Source organism: Ischnura elegans, chromosome 8 (genome assembly GCF_921293095.1).
Source record: "Ischnura elegans chromosome 8, ioIscEleg1.1, whole genome shotgun sequence".
Classification (NCBI taxonomy): domain Eukaryota; kingdom Metazoa; phylum Arthropoda; class Insecta; order Odonata; family Coenagrionidae; genus Ischnura; species Ischnura elegans.
In genome coordinates, this window is record NC_060253.1 from 6,517,903 (window position 1) to 6,541,254 (window position 23,352).

General features: G+C 39.5%; 1 protein-coding gene across 1 annotated transcript in view; it reads left to right on the forward strand.

Annotated features, from left to right (window-relative positions):
- The first annotated feature begins 3,797 nt into the window (after positions 1-3,797).
- LOC124163727 (uncharacterized short-chain type dehydrogenase/reductase y4vI-like) overlaps positions 3,798-23,352 on the forward strand; it is a 37,886-nt gene continuing 18,331 nt past the window's right edge. Inside the window, exons 1-6 of the mRNA XM_046540800.1 lie at positions 3,798-4,033; positions 11,562-11,685; positions 15,857-15,966; positions 16,415-16,588; positions 18,001-18,143; positions 18,921-19,049. Coding sequence (XP_046396756.1) covers positions 3,938-4,033; positions 11,562-11,685; positions 15,857-15,966; positions 16,415-16,588; positions 18,001-18,143; positions 18,921-19,049 — 776 coding nt within the window. The 5' untranslated portion in view covers positions 3,798-3,937. The remainder of the gene's footprint in view (positions 4,034-11,561; positions 11,686-15,856; positions 15,967-16,414; positions 16,589-18,000; positions 18,144-18,920; positions 19,050-23,352) is intronic.

Consider the following 23,352-nt stretch of genomic DNA (forward strand, 5'->3'; position numbering starts at 1 on the left):
AGCAGGTAGCTGCCCTGCTAGCTCGTAGCGCTTGGCTTAAATAAGGATTATTAATACCTTATCAAACGAAGTAAACTTTCCGACCTTGGACAGTTTCAATAGGTGATTATTAAGACGTGTTTCCGTGAGCTCTGTGCCTCATGCATGCATTGGTAATATCAAACGATGTAAAACTCCTATCTACTCGTATAGAAACTAGGTCCCTGTGACGTCACGTGGAGTGGCATCGCATGAGCGCCAATCTGGCCTTTTTCGAATGAGAATAAAATTGACCAATGCCATTCGTCTAAACTGGGATTTCTAAAACCAAATAATTTGTATATTATGAGTACACTAATGGTGGGTAAGGAATTGCAATCAATGCCTTTCGTTTTCTTTGATGAAGGAAACCACCCTATTGTACGCTACAATCAAAAACCAAAAATTCATAAAACTGAAAAAGAAGTATACATTTGTTAACAAAGAGTTGTTTTTTTTTAATATATTTTTTTTTGCAATTACACACCTGTCTCGAACCGTCCAAATTTTGAGATACGTGTAGTTAGAACTTAGCCATCATTCGTTATATGTTTATTATCCTATCTCTCTGTGTATTCTTCCATCTGTATTTATGTTCGCATATTCGCTGATAGCGATCTGTGATAAAATAAATGTGACGTACACATCTAGATATTTTTTAAGTTATACAAGAAACAATATCTCCTATCTAAATTTTTACTTGCTCAGCCATTAAATGTTGGGCGATTTCTAAACGGTTTTGCCCTCACGAATACAATGAGCACAAGCAGACGTTGACGCTAACTTTTTTCCGTCAACTCAATTACACATCAGCAATCATTGACTTCTGGATTTCAATGGAGGCATGGAGTCAAAAGATGAGTGGCGTATGAAGCTATGAAGAAAGGTAATCTCAGGCACACAATGACGTTGACACTCAAATCGATGTACTTCCACTGATGGTAAAATATCAATCGCTTTCGAGACAACTCGAGTCAATAATCCAAAAGAAATTCAAAAACGGCGATGAAGAGAGGCAGTTATGGGGAGGGGAGGATGATACGTGTAAACCTACCTTCAACGGAAAGATACCCTTGGAAAAATATTTAGAATTCAACATCGAAAAATGTCATTCATGAGAGCGAATATAGTTAATACAAATCGAAAAAATTGTAGATTTCACTTATAAATATAGAGATATATTTGTGATATCTACATAGTTTTATCGATATCTATTTGAACGAAATATCTATCTTGTATAAATTATCTAAGATATATACTTAGATATTTCATACAAGTAGATTTGTGAGATATCTATGAGAAGTCTACAAAGTTTTTTTCGATTCAACATAACACAATTTTGCGAAGCCAAGCCTCAAAATATCCATTTTTCCATGGTAATTACAATATGCTCCCAAAGTGTTAATTTTTGATTGAGCACAATCGATGGTACATCCTAAAAAACTGGAAAATTATCACTTTTCACAGCATTTTTCTTGCGAAATTGCTATTTTCAAAAACCATTGTCTAGTTTTTAAGAGCTAGAATAGCGTCAAAATCCATTCAAGAGAATAAGATTTTCTAAACGAATTTTTGGGCTATTGGCCCCCCCCCCCCCAGTAAGGAGGGCCCCCAATAGCCCACACCGCCCCTGCACAGGGGAAACAGTTTTAAAAAGCTAAACAATTCTAAGGCAATTGCAGGAAATTTTATCTTCAGCGACCCTGGGCATAAAAGAGATGATTACGGCTCGACTAAAAGTAGATACTGCAGTTGCCCCTTCCCCCCCAACTGAACATGATTCTACATTGCAGGAGATATCCGTAGGTAAGTAGAAATACCAGCGGGTAATTCTTTCCACACAACAGCTCCAATTTCATATTAATTTTCGAGGTTTTCATTTCTGGCATAAATTAAATTATATCCTTAGGAATATTTATTTTTTCTGGCCATAGAATTTTTTTTCAAATCAGCGCCATTTCTAGGACTAAAATTAATAATTAATGCCCTGAAGGCCCTAAATTCGCTACATTTTAAGCAATTGTTTTCAGTAATTTTGAATTTTATACACGACGTTATTTTGTCATACACGACGAGAATAGAGACCCGACTGTGGACTTGTCGCTTTAGAGACTTGATTGAGGCTTTCGTTCCTATTTCCCTCGATGTAAAAGAAAAGTGATTTGGAAGTTTTGGCCCATTCTAAGAGGATAGAAAATTTTGATTCGATCGACCCTGAGAGTTAATGCAATGCATTAAACGATTAAGATATGGCCTAAAGTAATGTGTCATTTTAAAAAATTGCTGGTGACGTCCGATACATAATAGGAAAATCTCAAAATAAAACCTCACGTTTTTACTGAACTCGGCTAACCTACGCTTTTAAGAAAATATAAGTGCTTCCGGTTCGATAATTTTAATTTGACTGAGAATCTGAATACGATATCAGCGCATTAAACAGCGAAGGAGAGTAAGGAAGTGCTAGGTATATTTTCAAGTAGTTCCCGCCTTAAGCATCAATTTTCAGAGATCAAAAGTGCTCCCGATAAGACAACTTTAATTTGCCCGAGAATATGAATATCATAACAGCGCATACAACGGTAGAGATGAGGCCAGAGTTAAACGGTGCATAATTGAAGACGTTTTCAGCCTAATCAAAAACTTTCCGGGATGAAAGGAGATTACGGTCATTAAATTTGAAATTTGATCGAGAACCAGAATACGACGACGGAGTGATTAGCGGCAGAGGTGAGACAGGAAGTGAAAGTAGAACATTATTGAAGTAAGTAGGGACTGATCCACGCTCAGGAAATAATAAAAAGAGTTTCCGGTCCGCCAATTATAAAATTTAACGAGACTCTGGCTATTTAATGGTAGCAGCGAGTTTTATGGTGAAAATAGGGGGTAGAACAGACATAATGGGGTGGTTTCCTATTAATTTTTAATGCCTACGTCGAAAGATTATTACTCCTGTAGTGCGTATTTCACGCTTTTAGATCTTTAAATGTCGATATCTATTTTTCGCGATTAAATGAAAAGTGAAAAATTTCAAACGCGCGAAAACGCGACGGCTAAGTATGAATGATGGGAAAACCCCGTGTGACGTCGTTCTGGTTCCCGCTGCCGCAACTGAGGTGACCTTAGGGTGAGGCTCTGAGCGCTAATACGACGCAGGATGCTAGCAGGTAGAAGAGTACCCTGCTAGCTAGTAGCGCTTGGCTTAAATAAGGATTATTAATACCCTATCAAGCGAAGGAAACTTTCCAAACTTAGGTAATTGTAATGGGTGATTATTGAGAGATGTTTCCTTGAGCTCTGTGCCTCATGCATGCATTGGTAATCTCAGACAATGTAAAACTCCTATCTACTCGTATAGAAACTAGGTCCCTGTGACGTCACGTGGAGTGGAATCGCATGGGCGCCAATCTGGCCTTTTTCAAATGCAGTTTAAATTGACCATTGCCATTCGTCTAAACTGAGAATTCTAAAACCAAACAATTTGTAAATTATGAATACACTAATGGTGGGTAAGGAATCGCAATCAATGCATTTTGTTTTATTTTATGAAGGAAACTACCCTATTACACCAATATCTACGACCCAACCGCTCGCGACAATAGGCGGGATAGATCTTCGTCTATTGCACATGCAACTCGGCAATTAGACACAATTGCTCTCGCCTCATCTATTACACAGTCTCCACCGCCCCATCACCCACAATTCAACCTCCTCACCCCCTTCTCCGACCCCCAATTCCTTCCCCCCCCCCCCCCCCCTAACCCCTCTAATCGACGCGCAGTAGTGCCGAAGTCGCGAGGAAGTCGACGTCCGCCAGAGGTGTTGTCGAGGCGATTTGTCTCGTCCGCTTTCTTCCACCACTCGTCCGAGTGCAGATCCAGACATCGGCGGCCTTTTTCCCGACCGACCCACGGAGTGTGAGATGGAGCCGCTGAGAGGCAAGGTGGCCATAGTGACCGGAGCGGCCAGTGGTATAGGACTCAGCATCGCCACAACCTTCTTGCAGAATGGAGCCTCGGTACGTAGGAATGCATCCTGATTGCTACTTGCTTAAGATAACAGTGAGAGTGAGATAAGACATTCTACATTTCCATTTAAAAAAATCATAATTTATAATCGTCTGTGTTTCATCGACTGTGGAGCAGAAAAAATAATCTTTCCGCACAAATTCCCGGGGAATAGATCCGAAAATTCGTATCTATACGAAGGATCCTATGGCAGTGCTTGTCTGAAAATAGAAAGAATGTGGCTATTATAATATCATGGCTAAAATCTATGAGTAACAATGTTGGAGGTTATCAGGCATTCATTATGTTTCCATTTCCCTCTTATCCTCTCAAGGATTGAGCTATGGAAATGAGATAAAGTGCGTTCTATGTGGGTTCTCTCTCTCTCTCTCCCCATGTTTTGGTTGTGTTTTTGGAATTCTATCAGTTGATGGAGCGGAGGAAAGCGAATTTTTGGTACAATGGGAGGGAAAATATATTGATGAAAATATGGTGAAAATGCAGAAAAAAAAATTAAGAAACACAAGATATTAGAATGAACAAATTGCTCGAATAAAGATATTGCCATTTAATTTCTCTCCGTACATAATAATTTGGTGTAATAAAATAAAAACTCACCTCCAACCAACAAATGATCAGTATATTAAGGATCGTAAAAACGATGTTTCCTGCAAGTACTCTGTATTTAGGACAGAAGCATTAGTAGGTTTATTTTCCATCCCAGATAGTGTACACTCCGCAGATGACATTCAAAAATAATTTCAAATGTAGTTCGAGGACAAACGCGGAGGAAAACCAGGAAGTGATACGTCTTCTATTTAGAATTTCCCATTTAATGTTCATTTCCATTTGAGAGCACGATTTTCCGCTCACGAAACTGTAAAAGAAAGAAGAAGCTGTTTCCATTGGAGACGAGAGATGTGTTTGGTGGCTACATAGTGTTCCCTTTCCAGAGGGTCAGGGTTCGAATACCAGCGGAAGACTTTCCAGAGTTCAAGCGATCGGACACCTTACCGTGAGTTCTTCGAGCAGGGCACTTCAAGGTAAGCAGTCCATTCGTCGAACGACAGGCCGTGTTTATGATTCAGTCGCCGGGTTTCCCTCTTCCCCTCCCCCTCACCACGCAATGACTTAAACTCCTAGACTGTGACTAGTATCTTGTATTATATGCGGCACGATGAGGTGAAAGTTCTTAATATTATTAGTAAAATGAGACGTTGCAATATTTCCATTGGATTTTATTTTAAGACGATGCGTTACGTTGTTACAAACGACATTAATTGACAATGTTATTTGTGATAACGCACTTCGATAATGATGCTTGCAACAGCAAAACGCGTCGCGTTAAAATAAATCCAGTGGAAATATTGCAACGTCTCATTTAACTAAAATCTATTACAAGTGATTAAAATTATTACCCAGGTCGATAATAATCGTGATGCAGGATAAAATTTCCAGGGAATGGTTCGCGATTTACGAATAATGAGGTTGTCATCATCAGCGGCCATCACTTTTTTTGGAAAATCACCACCAAATACAATATTTCACTTCTTATATTGATTGGATTAATCAATGCGATCATTTAATATTGAAACCCAATGAGACAGAATGAGATACTGCCTTTGTCCCAATATTCTGGGGACAAAAAGTGATAATTGTAATATTTGGTTCACTCTCACTAAAACATACAAAATTTTCTGATATGTGTCACAAATTTAATAAATTTCGCCCAACGGGAAGAGTCTAAAATTACAAATAAAATGTATGCACGACTAATTGGACAGTCACTACATTTTACTGCCTAAGATTGACATTCGAACGTCCATATTAAGTCCTATTTGAATTATCTCTGATAGTTCTATTGGTGATCAAGGAACGAACGCACTTTGAACATTTTTTGGTCAATAAAGTCCCAACTGAAATTGCTAGCGTATTGATGAAACGCAGTAGTGGTGTTAAAAAAAATCAAAGCTTAACATTTTTGAGACAGTCTGTCCGAATCCGTATGAATTTTAAACTTATGAATGAAATTGCGATTTGAAGCTGGTATCTTGCTATTCCCTTCAAGCTATCATAAACAACAAGCTGTTTATTACCCGAACCATCCACAGACAAGACAATCCTCACCGCCTTGATTTCACACTGCCTTCACCTTGATTCTATTTTCTCGGCTCTCCCATTTCTCGTTTCCCAATCAGTCCTCCAACCATATAATCTCATCTAGTTTCTCACATACACACACACCACACTATATCAAATATTTTTTCGTCCGCCAGCTCTCCTTGACTGTGACCTGGAGATAGAGTCGGCTAATTTATAGACTGCGGATCTGCGCGCATTTTTAACATGTTCCACAGAGAACGAAATACATGGCATAAGTCACATACTAGCACCACTATAAACTGCTATTGGATTGATTTGGTAAAATTTGTACACGTTTTAAATCCGGAAGGAAAACAATACATTGGAATCTCGCAGTTAAATTGTATTTTAAGCGATGCAGGTTTTACCCAGGTATGATACCACTTTCCGGAAATAGCCTTGGTCAAGTAAATAAAATGAAGGTTGGATTCTCGTATTGTTTTATTATTCCTGCGTTGTTTTTTATCTTTACTGAGATACATAGGAAGCATATATAAAACAATGTATATTTTTCATAAGAAATTGAATAAATGATTTAGATTCATGCGCAGTTTAGACAGCGGTGAAAGTTCACAGCAGTCACCGGTGAGTGCATGTAAACTGCAAAAATTCCAAAAATTATTCGTTTGCCCTGACCTAGGCTGAAACAGGCGTCCCATACATTAGTTAGGACTGTTTTTGACCAAGTAAACTCTGATTATATCCTCTTATACGAAGGATTTTCATCCGTATCCTACCTCGGAGAAATTTCAAACATTTCGATGTGCTATACAATATTCCCAATGCGTGAGACACAGGACGTTCAGCGACTTCTCATGTCAGTCGAATGAAGGCATTACGAGGCAGCTTTAGGTCTTGAAAATTTTCAGTTGTCGATTTAATGGAATATTTAATAAAATTCAAGATGTGGCATTGCCCTAATAAATAGTATCAGGTGGATGGATGGGTATTTAAAAAAAGCTTGGTTAAAATATCTCAATTTTTTTACAGCAACGAGTTTTCAAAAAACCTTGACTTTAAATATTTGCCTGACTCTTGGATGACTTATGAATTCGATTGAAGACTTCAAAAATGTGATTCTATTTACCTTTCATATTCAGCACCAGCTTCTAAAGCAATGCGCCTCACAATCATAAGTATTTCGGGAAAACTATCCCCCGTCGAAAAACTTTCCAAGCATATTGAGGATCGGGTGTGTCCAGGCTAGAGTGTTGGCTTCCCACCACGTGAGCTGAAATCCTAGAGTAAGCGTTAGTAGAATTTCACAGAATTCCCGATCCCGGCTTGAATGCTTTATGAAGGGCACATAAATTACAGGCCGTTCACCTTGAAGTAAAAAAAAAACATCGAGATATTTTCCAACAACTTTGGGTTTCGAATCCATGTTATGTATTACACTTTAAGTTCAAGAATTTTTTGTTCATAAACATGCGGTCGCCACTAATTAGTTACTAGGTAAAAGTATTAGAAAAAAGTAGACTCAAGAAAAAAAAACATTAGAAATTTTCGTTTGAAAAAATTACATAAGAAGCATTTATCGGTAATAGGGCCCCTTGGCCCCTCTCGATTGGGGCAGACTAATGCCAACGCCAGGTTTCTCTCCTCACTTCCTTCCCCACGGTGCTAATGATCTAGGCTGTCTCTCGCCTCCCACAAACAGTATACCATGTGGAAATGAAATATTTAATCGCCTTTTCTCGCCAACCATCCGTTAACTCTCCAATCTACTTTCATAGAATGGTCTATAGGCATAATTTATGTGAGCTAAGAACTTTTACCATCAGTTATATCGAGTATTTGATTACTCAATAGTTTCGTCGTTTCTTCCATCGCCGGCGTTGTTATGTTCGTCAGGTCGACCCAGATCCGCTGGCCAAATTTCACGCAAACTTTCACCTCTTTCCTTTCCCTATCTTCGGTGCAAAATAGAATTGCATAACCACCCACTTTACAAACGATGTTGTTGGTTGGTTTCACCTCTTGCGAGCCGTCAATTCGAAAACTCCTGAATTATGAAATTGCTCCAATTGAACCCCCACGAGAAGTGCATCACAATTCCCTGGACCAATTCGAACGGAAAAAAGGAAGAAAAAACACATCAAGTCGCTCACGAAAGGATTGCAAAAATATATTTCACGCAGGGGTCAAGATGAAGCCAGGGAAAAAAGAACTAAAGAGAGAAATTGGGAAACAAGTTAGAGATTTATTTTATACTTCACGATAACATGTATGGAATTTGGAGCACATGTGTTATATTTCATTTACTAACCGGACAAAATAGTTGAAGAAACGGACCGAAAACAGCCTGCCCACAAAACGGGAGAGAAATAGTGGCAAGCCACAATTAATTCCTGTCTGTGCACTACGGTGGCTCTCCTTTGCAAAACCATAGCAACCAGCAAACAGGTGAAGAACTATGCAGGCAACAGCGCCACAACGGTAGGCGACAAGGTAACGACCGGTAGCGCAGCAGTTAACTTGCTCCACGTACTCTTCACTAACAAGCATGAATTCCCAATGCCTCCCTTGTGGCGCAGCAGAACCGTTACCCACCCTCGCGACAAATGCAATGAGCATTAGGACATAATATGATAAGACTCGACCGTAACGAGATACGACTATACTTGAAACCTAAAATCCTAGTCCTGGATTCAACAAAATCAGGCAGAAAAGGCAGGTGTAACATCTGAAGAATGATTAGGTGCTTTCCCGGCGAATTAACTACATAGAGTGCTCCTGGGTTTTCAATATGGTTATAGAGTTCATTATATCCATCGATTCTAGGCAAGTCAAGTTCATCTTCTTCAGGGAATAATACTGGTGTCGTGGAGTGGTCCTGAATTATACGATGTACTTCGATTTTCCATATGGCTAGAATTTTCCGATAGTCCACCTTTTCTCTTTTCGATTTCATTCAGTAATCATAAATACTGCTCAAATAGCTTGGGAGAGTATTTCTGCTTCTTCAAAGTGAATTCCTTCTTTCAATATCACCCCCTACTCCGAGATGGACTACTTTTAGGGGTTTGGCTAGACGTGTGAAGGTGGCGGCGGTGTACCTTAAGTCGAGTCTCAATAGTAATAGTCCTTTCCACCGATACTCAAACCGTAACAGAGGCAAATAGTTCCTGAAACTTAGCTTGATTTCCTTAGTTTCAACGTGATTGAAGCATCATATCCGTCTATTATAGAACATAAAATAGAATACATAGAGATCTCATTAAACGGTGAATTACAACGTATGCAAATGCGTGAAATGGGCCTTAAACAGTGTCTATACGCTTAATACGTACAAATTATTAATATGCATTCGCAGCATATTAATTGTTTCTATGCATTTATTATTATATTACTATATAGTATATTTAATAAACAGCATAAAATACCTCAGCCATATGCCAAAAATCAGGAATAAAAATCTTGCTTTAGGTATTCTTGGGCAAAACTTGAAATAATATAATATAACTTTATTCCATTAATATCCAAATATATTACATTAGAAAACACTTAAATAATTGTGGAATACATAGGTACCCCTTATTGAATAGTTTTGGGGCTACCATCTTACACTTTTTGTACAGGCCTGATGCAAACATACATGAAAAGTAAATTTATTTCTTTGCATTCAGTGATTTTTTATCTAACCGATTGCATTCACTTGTGATATTTCAAAAATGTACACAAGGATAACAAACTTTCTTACATAAACGCATAATTACATACATACAATATACCTTTTATTGAAAACGTTTTTATGTGACTTTTTTCTTATCAGAAACTCTACTTCCTCGTACCTCATAAGCCATTTTTTGACAGCGGATATAAATCCCCATCTTTTTTCCGAGTTCGCCACATTTCTTGGCAACATACTAAATAATTTAGGCCCTAAGTATTTGTATGACTGTCGATAAATTTCAGTCGTCGGCCTAGGTATATCAAAGTTTCTCCAAGATCTGATGTGATAAGTTTGTGGTCTGGCCTTTTCACCGCTACGATTACAGAAAACTCTTAGGACTTTATAAATGAATAGATGCCTTAGTGGGAGGATATCTAATTTTTTGACAAGAGGAAACGAGTGGCTTTTCCAATACGATCGCGTTATAACCGCATCAATACTTTTATTGTGGACAATTACAGGCTTCATTCACATAATGACGTTTCAAAGTGTGACAGATAAAAATGTAGCGCAGTAGCCTACTACGGAGTAGGTAGCGTGATCCAGCGGTCCTTTAGGCATTCCAAGGTTCCAATCTCGGGTGAAGCTTCCAGAGACCACAAATAAAAATTCTCGAAGTGCGAGATGGTCCTGGGAGAGGAACTGGCTCCCCCCACCCTATACGTGCGAAGCTCACTATCTTGTGGACCATTACGAGGTGAGCTCTACCCTCACCTATTCGCACCAACATTCGGATTGAAGTCGGTTCGGAAAACCTTAACGGAGGGGAACCCAATTCCAAATCCAGAGAAGAAGAAAAATTTTCCTCTTAATCTTTTCACGCACAATTTGCTATCTCCAGTGTTTTTTTTGCAACGTCGCCGATCTTTTTTTTGTTTTCTCTCCTAATCTTGTGTTATCAATGTTTGTTTTTGCTGTTTCAAGAAATGAAACTTTTATCTAACCCATTATAAAACAGTGTACGTGATGCACATCGCGTATGCAAAGGATTCATCACTCTATCATTTGGTATTCACTATTACATTCACTACTAACAATAAGCTTAATTCATCTACGCAACAATGACCACCATAATATATTGTTCATAGCATATCCTCTTCCTCAGAACGTTGACCCCGTTACTCTATCCTAGAATGAATGCATTCACAAACCTGAGTCATTTTATTCAGTTTCTCACCGGTTACCATTCTCTGTGTTAGGCTTAATATATTTATTTAGCATATTTTTTGCCAAAGGGTGAATGTAAATTGGCAATATGTGGAAGCTTTCAATAAAATAAATTATCTTACTATCTTATGATTAGGTAATGCAAGCTGATGAGAACCCTCATCGAGAAGAGCACTAGAATAAAGGTCTTAATGATTGCGAGCTGCTTCATCAGCCGGATTAATTCGGATGATTCGAATTAATTCCTAAGTATAATTTGTATTATTATATGTGGCATCACCTGCTCTATATTATAAATTTCAATGTCTAATTTTTATTATTATTTTATATGTTTACAATCTATTAACATGCAAATTATTATGTAATATACATCAATGTTAGCAATGTATATATCATATGAAGGCTGCCTCAACACAGGTACTCTTGGCAACCTAACTTGCAATCATGACACGTAAATCTTGTTTCAATTCATAATAGTTGTAACCAGTAAATCTATCTACTTATCTAAATAATGTTTTAAGCGGGCATAGGATGTAATTCTTTCACGTTTGCAGGTCGCGTTACTAGACCACAACGAGGAGAAGTTACTAGCATCAGCAAAGAGGCTACAAGAGGAACATGGAAAGATCAAAGTGGCATGTTTTACTTGTGACGTGACCAACAAGGATCAGTTTCAAGGTTTGTGAATGCCATTTCCTACGCAACAAGCATGATTTGCTTTTCACAACAAAAATACATTTCACTAGCCACCTACTTCCACCCCAAACAATTGTCTATGAGTACACTGGCAGGTTATTCTTTAGTGATATCTTTTCATTTAGTGCCGAAGGTGGCAAAGTAGCTAAGCCTCCTTAAAAGGTTACTGCTCATTTTACACGCTAGATTAATTGGCCACACATTTATTCTCGACGGTCTCCCCAATTTTAAAGCAGTTTATTTGATCAGACTCCAAAAGAAAATTATATAAAAATTATACTGATAAATAAAATTATAAAATTCCACATTTTGATATATGGTGCTTCTAGAATCGCCGCTGATCAAGTTAACTCTTTTTGAAGTTGATTTGATGGCGAAGGGCAACGATCTAAGATGATAACTTACGAACGACTCCCACCGGAGGAGACATCTAGCGATCATCGCAGAACTCCAGAAATATACTTATTACATCGATTTTCCAATAGCACCCAATGGTAGATCGGGGCTTATTTTAAAAAATTATCCGATTTAAGAATTCGTGGTCTCAAAATGTGCGAATTGGTGAGATTAAATTATAAAGAAGCCCCAGGTTCGTGCGACGACGGATAGATGTGCCTCAGGGCCTAAATACAGTCATTTTGAATGTTGAGGTTTTCGACCCGGATAATACGTTTTCTGTGGCAAACATGGTATTTCAGATCCATTTGAACAAATATTTCAACCGTCTTTTCGTATCTCGATTGCTTCTTACTGAAATGCTGCCACAAAGGCTCTCGCCGCACGCACCCCCACCGCCACCCTACCACCAGCCACGCCGCGCATTCCTTGATTCGCGCGACCCTCTTCAGTCCCGTGGAATTTCCCTCTTTTCGACGACTGTATAAGCCTCAGTAGGGTGTCCCAAAAAAACCGAAAGTTTGAAAGTTGAGGGAGCATTTCCATTTTCCTATGCGAATGCAAGGAAAAACATACCATAAAAATTTTCAGCTCAATCGGACAATATTTGACCCTGCCGAAACGAATTCAAAGTTTGAATTTTTGATTTTTCCAAATTTCATACAATGTTGCCTACCCAGCAGGAGGATCGAGTGTTAAAAAACAACCAATTTTAAGTTCAAACCATTTCCTCTAGCTCTATAGTCGTTGACAGCAACACTTGAGTCAAAATGAGCTTCATAGCCACAACTCGGTGTGTTTACAAGCCCCGCTCGCCGTTGCGGCCGCCAGGCGCCAGTCGAGTGCATATTGCCCCGCCGCGCCGTGTCGCGTTGAGATTCGAGTTATGCGCTTTCAGAACATCGCTCTGTTTATGTTAAAAGTATCCCGGCTTAGTCTATCAGTCACTCGTGGAGTTTAGTGTTGTGCACTAACTGATAACGTGAGGTATTGTCGTGTGTTTCGAGGTCGAGGCTGTTTCGGCGGTTGCCAGAATGAGCGTGAAGTCGAAGGGTACGCCGGTTATGCGAAGTGCGACAAGTGTGTGGTTGGTGGGTAATTTGCCCGGCAATGGTAAACTCCCAACGCTGCGTGAAGTTCTCAAAGTTTTCTTTTACAACCTACACTGTTCTCCAGGATCGATGTCAGCGGCAGATGCAGCAAGGATTGCAATCAAAGAGTTACTTGTTGTGTGGGGAAAGTCTAATATTCCTACGCAGGAGGTTCGAGCAGCCATTAAGAAGCTCCTGACAGCTTACGAGAACTACCGTGCCCTTGGGAAAGACAAAAATAAAACTAGGGAGAAGTCAGTGTCCGCAAGAGAGGAATTCAGCAAAGTTGTCGACTGTCTGTTTGACATCGGCTGCAAAGACGCCCTTTCAAACATTACTGTGGAGGAGGACAAGTTGTTTTACATATCTATAAAAACAGATTGAAAAGGATATATGGAAGGTATTGATATAAAGTCGTGTAAGCGTTTATAAAACCGTAAGAGACTTCAAGAAGAGGATTTTTTAAGGAAAAAACGGCATGAGAAAGAAAGGGAAATATTGGATGAGAAAGTGGACCTCATTTGACAGATGTCTGCGGAGAGTACGACAAGCTCGTCGAATTCGGAAGAAAGTAATTTTTTCCGGGTGCGGGAAGGGTGACCAATATGGCGGAAGAAAGGGAGAAATAACATTTTGTTACTTTTACAGAATTTGAAATGCGGACAAGGTCCGGAAAGCGCCATAGAGTAAGTATGATGTCCGACAGCCTTGTGACTGCTTCCCTAGATCGGACTCAGACGTCCTCTGCCGCTGGGTCTATGATAGTCCAGGCTGTCGCCAATACGACAGCATCTGCATTGGGTTTTAAAGGTGATGAAATCCATTTAGTATCTTCCAAATCTCATCTACATAGAATGAGAGTGAATAAAAGGACCGAGACAGAAAGGTTTATCAAGCAAGACTTTCACCCTCAAGTTCCTTTAGCAGTGCACTGGGATGGGAAATTACTTCCAAGCAATGAAGATGACAAGAGGCTGTTTGAATGATATTTCAAATGTAGATGACATTATCAAATTTTGTATTCTTCAGCTGCAGGTTCGTAAATGGTAAATGTCAGGATGTTCAGGGTGATTTAAAGTCCATCCTCAGAATTAGTATTTAAAATTATGCCCCATATTATTTTAGAACCACCATCCTCGAGACGGCTACATAGAATTTTTGGAGTTGTGTATAGTGTGGTTGGGTGGTGTGGTTCCCAAGAAAGAGAAGTATGTGGTTCGCCCCCCAGGCCCGACTGACAAATCACGGTGGATGAATAAGGAGCTCTACGCTTTTAAAACGTGGATTTTTGGCAAGCAATTGCGTTTGTCGACACATGACAGTGACAATTTATTCAAATTGTGTTGCTTCATTGCAATTGCATTTATGAAACATTGGTACACCTGTCCCATGGCAGTGAGCGCTCCTAGAATGGATCTTGAGCTACTTAAAGTCCTTGCTCGGAAGAAAGACCCTCACTACGCAGCAGCTTTGGCCAAGTTTTGCGAGCATCTATGGTTAAAACTTTCGAAAACTTGAATTGTATGGCCCACTTCGATGAAATGGTTTCTGACGACGAGAAAAGAGACATTGCGGAAGCAATCAGAGACAATGAGGGGTCTGATGATGACGCACCTCGGGCTACTCTTCCGCCTAATCGACCTATTAGTGAGCTGACTCTCGCTGACTTCGCTTCGAAAAATTCTGTGAAGTTTTTCAAAATTATTGGTATTTCGCCGACATTTTTTTTTTTGCGAGATCCGTGCACATGGAAAAGTGACGTAGACTATCAGAAGGGCCTATCTATAGTTCAACACCTTAAGGTTGTTAATGATACTGCAGAGAGAGGAGTTCAATTAATAAAATATTTTCTAGTCAAGAAAAAATTGACAACTGATGAGGCTCAGAGGCAACATATGTTACTAGTTGTTAAGTGGCATAGGAAAATGTATGAAAAAAGTGGCAAAAAACTCTAGTTTTTCATATTGCTTGTTGTTCCCAGTGCTTTTATATCCGCATTGTGACAGTATAACAATAAGAGAGCATTTTCTTTCAGAGGTTTCTAATTTTAATTCCCCCCAAACCCTTAGAGCTAGGCAACATTGCATGAAATTTATAAAACTCAAAAATTCAAACTTTGAATGCGTTTCGGCAGGGTCAAATATAGTCCGATTGAGCTGAAAATTTTTATAGGACGTTTTTTCATGCATTCGCATAGGAAAATGGAAATGCCCCCTCAACTTTTAAACTTTCGGTTTTTTTGGGACACCTTAAAGCCTCAGGCATGATTATCCGTCGTCACAAGAGCCTGGGGCTTCTTTGATGTTTTTTTCTCACTAATTCGCACATTTTGAGATCACGAATACTCAAATCGGATCATTTAAACAATAAGCGCCGGCCTAACCCAATCGATATGAACAACCCATAGAACCGAAGTGATTAACAGGGTATTGACGCGGTGATGGATGTCTCTTTCATCGGAGGTAATTGATAAATTGTCGTAAGACATCCTTGTCCTCCGTGAACTTAAAATCATTTCAAATCGATTAATGGTGATTCCGAAAACGCTCGTAGACCACCGTTCCCACCAACGCCCACCGCAAGCCTCCTGAAGAAGTACCTAGCACCGACTCTGATCAAAATGTTCCTAGAAAAAAACCACCTTATAATATTTTTCCTTCATTTAGGAGCAGTGAAGCGTGCAGTGGAGAGGTTTTCCAGGTTGGATATTTTTGTAAACAACGCTGGAATTCCAGAGAGTACACCACGATGGGAATATATCATAGAGGTGAATCTGGTGAGTACGTCGACCCCGGTCATTTATTTTTTATTTCCAACGCAATGGGTTATGCCAGCCGTAAAAATATTCACTTTTACCATTTCGAATATCCACCCAGGAATACATATATCTCAGCCCAAAAAAATTGGGCCAAAAAATGCAACCTCATTCTTTTCATTTTCTCTTGGTGCATGATCTGAAGCATTCCTGGCGGAAGTGTTAATCACGAGCTTTCTGGGTGCTTCACTGAGTCGTTTGACGCATTTATAACTGAGAATTTTTACCCTTTATAGATTTTCTTCGATTTCATTGAAACCATTCTAAATGAACAAAATGAAAATTCGGGGGACAGAACGCACCCTTGTGTCACTCCTCCCAATGCCCTAGATTCTTCGCATCTGGGTCCCAATTTAATTACAGCTAATTGGTTTTACCACCGATCATCACCCGATTGGGTCTTTTGCAGCTGGGCGTGATGAGGGGGGTGGAGGAGGCGGTGAAGCACATGAGCAGAGAGTCCGGCGGCGAGGGCGGAGTGATCGTGAACATGGCTTCCCTCCTGGGTCTCATGCCTCACGCCAAGTCGACTGCCTACGCGGCCTCCAAACACGGAGTCATCGGATTCACCAGATCTCTAGGAGTGAGTACACGAAAGTGAAATTGGAGACGTCGGGTCAACAGTTGATTGCCAACACTGGAGGCCCAGGACCTCAGGCCTATGCACTGAAATATATACTTACAGTGCGGAGAAGAATTGTGTCACGAAATTTTAATCGTGGATAGCTGATGCCAACGGATGAGGGCTCATGGGAGCCCTTCGAGGATACAACACACCGTGAACCAAACCAGTGGCTTATACGCCCGATCACCCGGGGAGGGGGAGGACAGGAAGGGAAAAGGAAAGAGGCGCCGCCGCGATACGAGCCCATCGACGCTTCTGGGAAAGGAAGGAGCAGAAGGAACGGAACGGGAAAAAAACACCTCAACGCTATAGAAGAGAAGAGGGCCCAACTATAAGCGAGACCCGGCAAGCCATTAATGTTCTAACGATCTTGGAGGATCATTCTATAAGGAAGAATGATCCAACGATTAAATCGTTAGATGGATAGCTCACGCCACTGGGAACCAAAATTTCTGATAATGTTTACACTAAAAACGTACCATTTTTTAAATATAAAAACTTTGAGCCAAGCGCTCCGATTGGCCTCAATTTTGCCCTGTTGCTGGATGCCTAGGATACATCGCAGGCAAAGCCTTCGATGTCATGAGTTTTCCAGAGATCTGGCAACGGTGCAAACTCGCGGCCAATCGGAGGGCTTCGCTAAAGGTTTCTGTAGTTTAAAAATGGCGCGTCTTCGACCGAAGCATCATTGGTAATTTTTGTTCATACCGACATCAGCTATCCAGGGTTAAAATTTCGTGACACAAGTTGTCTCCACCCTGTACACATCAATGATTGAATTCGCCATGAAAAAACGATTTGACTTACAATTAGCCGAAATCCGAACCCGAATCTCCCGATAGTCGTTCAGGTATGCCACCAGTTACACCAACAAGCCACCATCTTCCATAGTCAATCTCATACTTTGGCATAAACATTGATTCCTGTCATTTTTGCTCGCGATGTTTCCTTGCGAATGTAACTGAAATATTTCAGTACCTGATCATGACTACGAGACAGTTGAAATACGTGTTTTAGAGTTTTGATAATTAAATAAGTAGACAGTGCATATCTTGGTGCATATTTTTTAATTGTTTAATTTGTTGTTCTATCATTCGCACAACTTGGCAAATTGGGGAAATAGAATCCCATACCAGGATCACTGAGTACAACAAATACTATTATACACAATCATCTTTGAATTTGGGAAGCAAAGTACATAGGAATGGCATTGGAGAAGATGGGTGGTAAATTAGAGGGGATGTTCTGAGGCACTGCATTGTAAAAATGCAGATTGAGGAATACACTATTTTTTCCGAGTTGGTAACCACTACCATATATGTAATTTTATAGGTGTGAAAATAACATTGGTTTTGTCTTTTGCACTTCAGAGAGAAGAGGTGTTGGAGACTCAAGGCATTCGTTACATGGCCATCTGCCCGGGCTTCACAGAATCGGAGCTCACCAAGGCAGCTCCAGCAGAAGTCGTCAACGCCCTGGCCCAGGCATTAGATATAACACCCGACATGCAAAAGTGAGTTCAACTGTTGGCTAGATAGCTACACTTGGGCTCTTGCCTTTCTCTTTGTGGTACCAATTTATTACGTACCATTATAAATATGCAGGCCAATGTATTTGACGCATCGCAACGACAGAGTCACGCAGAAACTTCATAGGAATCAGCGCGGTGCTGCTACGGCGTGAAATCTCATTTTATCGAGAGCATACATCATTAATATTTTTCATCATCAGTTTTATCATGAATGTAACGGCAATGCTTCGGAATAATAAATCAATTTTAAATGGCGTCAAATCAATTCATAAGGCCTGTAAAACTTGGAGATGAAGTAAAATTTCGACCGTTTCCCGATTTCGAATCTATTTCTCCCATTCTAGGATTATTACTCGTATGACCACTGTAGGCTATGAAAAATGCCTTTGAAATCACCTGGAAATAACTATCTTTCGGACATATAATTGATTAGTTAGAATGAACATTTTATAATCCCCAATATTAACTTCTTGCAAGTTTGGTCGGTCTTGATGAATTTCTTTTCTATTACTGCCTGCATATTTGGGTTACGAAAATATATTCAATTCATTTAAATAAAGTATGTCAAAATCTCCAAGAATAAATTAAATCGAATTAAAACCCTCAATAAGATGCCCAAAAGAGAAATATTACCGACTGAATTTAATCTTACGGTTGTTTTTACTTTGGATTCCCTGATTTCTAGTGATGTGACATCATGTAAAAAAGAGCTTTATGGGTGGATTCGCATACCAATTCGACCTTATTCTTTCTTTCCAGGCCTGAGAGTGTCGCAGCCTGCGTTCTTGAAGTTGTGAAAAGTGCGTCTACTGGGTCCGTATGGGTTGTGGAGAACGACTTGCCCGGCTACGAAATAGCATTCCCATATTACAAGTCCATGAGAAAAACGTAGGAAACGAAAGACAGGCAAAGTGAAGGCAAAAAGTTCTTACTAATCAGCAAATGCTGCCCGCCATTGAGTGTGAAGAATTTATACAACACATTGGGTGCAGAGGAGTGAAATGGGATCTGTCTTCTCCACGACATTCGACGACAGTGTAAGCGCCACCAGTTAAAAACCTAATGAGAGCATTGATCGTAAGCAGCTCTTGTTTCCGCCACGGAAAAATGTCTGTTACACACATTATATGTTCGTAACATGCTCTCTCGTTCAAAAAATTATAATCGCTGCTTGGTGTAAGTTATAAGAAAATAAATATTATTTTCGCTCATAGCCAGCAGTGTGTGATGCATGGCGGAATGTCACTGTTTTCAAGGACATTACAGGAGATAATGCACCCAGAGACATTTTACTGAAATAAAATTTTTTCATTTATGTGTCTTATCTGCTATCTATGCATGTACATTATCAAAATGAGATGCAGTAATAATTTAGATTATTATTGGATAATTCATTTTATATCATCGTGGGAGAAAAATTAAAACCTCAGACCGGAGGCCTAGGAAAAGACAGACGAGTGACAATATGATCTTTCACCTAATTTTAAAGAGAAAATGAAATGTGAATTTTTCTGAAGTGAATGATTAAACTTCTTTGTTATGTAAATTTTTCCAGTGATTTCAACACGCCGAACGTAATTCCTCAGTGCAAAATTTGCAGCCTACGAAAAAAGTGCGAGGTAATACGATGAATGCTTGAACAAAGCTGGTACCAAGATTTTTAAATTAATATTTTTCTTTTTTTATGTCACTTACACCCACGGTATTGCTTGACAATTTGTATTATGGCAGGGACGAAGGAATTCTGCAAAAACACTCTAGGTCACTTCATCAGTACGCTCCGTTTTCTTCTAATTATAGTAATTTTAGAACCAAATATATCAATTTCTTGATTGAAGCTTTCGCGGCTCATGATGATTATATAATAATAACTCACATAGTACGGGTGTATGCCGCGTGTCTTAATGGAGATTGTCCCGACGTTTCGCGACCGACTGTTGGTCACTATTTCAAGGGAATAATGGTGGGATTGGTTTTTGCTGCCTTTATATATATATATATATTTCAGGTGGGAGGGGTGGGCGGAGGGTGTGGGGAGTGAGGACTGGAGGGGGAAGATGTTGCGGATGACTGGGTTCCAAGTATTGCTGATTCTTAATCCGGTATCTCTATTGTAGTTGTTCTTGTTCTTCTTTATTTCTATGGCCTCGCGGATGAGTCGGGTTTAAAAATGTTTTATCCTCGCGATGTTCTTGATTTTTCGAAGTCGATCGCATGTCCGGTGGCTTCGTGCTCCGCTACGGCCACCTGAAATATAAAAAAGGCAGCAAAAACCAAATCCCAGTATCATTCCCTTGAAGAAGTGGCCAGCAGTCGGTCGCGAAACGTCGGGACAATCTCCATTATTACACGCGGCATACACCCGTATGTGAGTTACTATTATTTTTTTAAATCCAATATATCAATTTTTCACATTCCATCAATAGGAATGAAGCGAAGCGTAACCGTGCATTCAAAAATTTACAAAATTGAAACTTCTTTTACCAAAAATAATGTTTATTAGTAGTAGACATATATTACGCCTCCTGGTTGAGGTAAAAGTTACTGTAAATATTGTAAACAGCGTTAAAAACATTATTTTTGTTCGAGATTGTGATTAGGGACGGTAATATTAATCACAAAAAGTTATTTCTGCGACTGAGAACCACAATGTACGTCGTAGAAACCCGAAAAATCCATTATTCGTCCTTGTAAGGTAGGTAATTTTTACGATATCTACGGTTTAAGTCAAACGAGATTCGACAAGGTAAAATAAAGTGCGATTAAGCTGAGTTTTTTCTATGATTTACTTTCTAATAGAACTAAACTCAAAAGTTCATCCGCGATTGCAACAAAAATATATTTTACGGACCAGCCCAGAGCCATACCCAAGAACATCGAAAATCATACTCCACTAAGTCCCATGAAATGGAGGAAGAGTTCGAAATTATGAAAGGAGTAAGACAAGGTAGCTCACTCTCAGAGTACTTATTTAATTAGTAAGTATGTTCAATTGGTAATACTTCGAGTAATAGAAGAAATTCAAATTGGAGTAAATTATGCATGGGGAAAAGATTGACATGTTAAGATTGGCAGATGATAAGACTTGCCATGATAACAGAAAATGAAGACAATCTCCAAAATATACAAATCCAAGTAATCAATGACGTAATTAAAATGACTTTAATATCAGAATGAATAAAAAGTAGTCAAACATACTAATATACAGTTGGGACCAGGAAGTTCAATCACTCCATCATTACATTTATATCCATGTTACTTTTTCATCCGAAGATGTCTCCTTACGTGGTTCTTGGTTTGAATTGTAACACAAATTACAAACACAATTGATACGTAATTTGTTTGTACGTATTTGTAGTTCTTTTCCCTTCCCATCGCTTAAATAATACCAATTAGCAAGCTTATTATTGGCACAGCACCCATTCTGGATGGACGTCCCTATTTTTGCTCACACTTAGTGCGAACTGCGGTCTGTCATGAAGTTTTGCTTCTGGTCTGTCAATTAGGAGAAGAATGTTGCTCCGTTTGATATTCATCGTTAAATCATCGTCGCGGGGTCGGGGCGTGAAGCGCGATAGAAATATTGCGTTCATTTTTGCAGCTGCAAACTTTTTTCCAAGAGTTTTGCTTTATACTCTTAAGCTATCTTCAATTAATACTTTCAGTAAAATGGACTATTGTTTCTTAAACTAAATATAATGTCTACTTTATATCAGGTTTGCCATAAAAATGGGGCCGTCATTTTGCGACATTATACCACATCGATATATATCAAAATATTGAAAAATAATGGAAAATTCAGATAAAGTACCATATTACTGGAATATAATGTTTTTTAATTCATAAAAATCCTTCTAAAACTCTACGAGCAGCTTAACTTTCAAGTTTTTCGAAGAAAAATGAGATCGGGCGTGTGTTTGGAAATTTGGTCGTGTTTGGTCCTCTATATCTTAGCAACGGATGAGATCTATGAAAAATGAGTCATTGTTTCATGATTATCAATTATTTTGGAGCATATACGTCAAGTTTCAAGTCTCTTCCTAAAAAAAACGCTACTTTGGACTTTTGTCCGCCTTTTTCCGATTTCGGACCACTGTGCGTTGGTGCGCTTGATGATCCTCTTAAACATTGGGAAGAGACAAATGAGGATCGAAATAAAAGACGACCACTCCTCTTCACCGAAATAAAAGGATTAGCTCCCCTCCGCCCGAGGAAGACAGTCCCTTCCCATGCCGTTTTATTTGTGTGACCTGTGAATGCATACTCCCCGTCCTCGCTGTCACGCGCGCGACAAAATAGTCCCTCCCGTGACCCTGCAAATAACTCAAATGCATTCGCATCGGCTCTAGTTGTGTCGCCCGATCTATTTCCATCCCGAATGGACCACGTGGAGTATCTCCTACACGTGTCTACGAGACAAAAAAGGCTAGAGCAGCAAGAGGGTGGGTGAACTTCCTGAATTCCGGAGTAAAACAAAAAAAAAACCTTCAGCGCGTTTTCGAAAAAGCCAATCATCAAGTTAATTTGATTTCGAGTTGACTTGACTACGTAGGACAACAATCTCATGCAACAATTTACGATCTACTCCATCGGAGGAGAAGTCTATCGGTCAATACCGAGTTAAAAAAGGCGATCATCGGATTTCCAACATTACCTATATTACCGAAGTCATTACCGCTGACGAAGATGACCGCTAGATGCCTCCGTTGGAGATAGATCGCCAATAGGGTATTTTCCTTCATGAAAGAAAACGAAAGGCAGTGATTGCGATTCGTTACCCACCATTAGTGTATTCATAATATACAAATAATTTGGTTCTATAAACCCCATTTTAGAGGAATGGCGATGGTCAATTTTAACTGCATTTAAAAAAGGCCAGATTGGCGTCCATGCGATGCCAAAATATTTATTACTTTTAAAAAATGTCTACATATACTGCCATGCAACCCGCTTCAATTGGAATGTTCTAGGACACCAGCCGTTGAAAAAAATAAAGAGAGAAGGAAAACACTTACTGAGTCCCACATCTAGCATTTATTTAAGTCCATTGACATGTGGTGAAGCTCTAAGATGATGCCCTAAATCCTCGTTGATCTGAAACATATGTTCTTAATTGCTCAAGCAATCTAAGCCTCCTAGCCGGTGACCTACGAGTTTCTTGCGGCTCCCAGCCTTGTGTAACGATTTATGT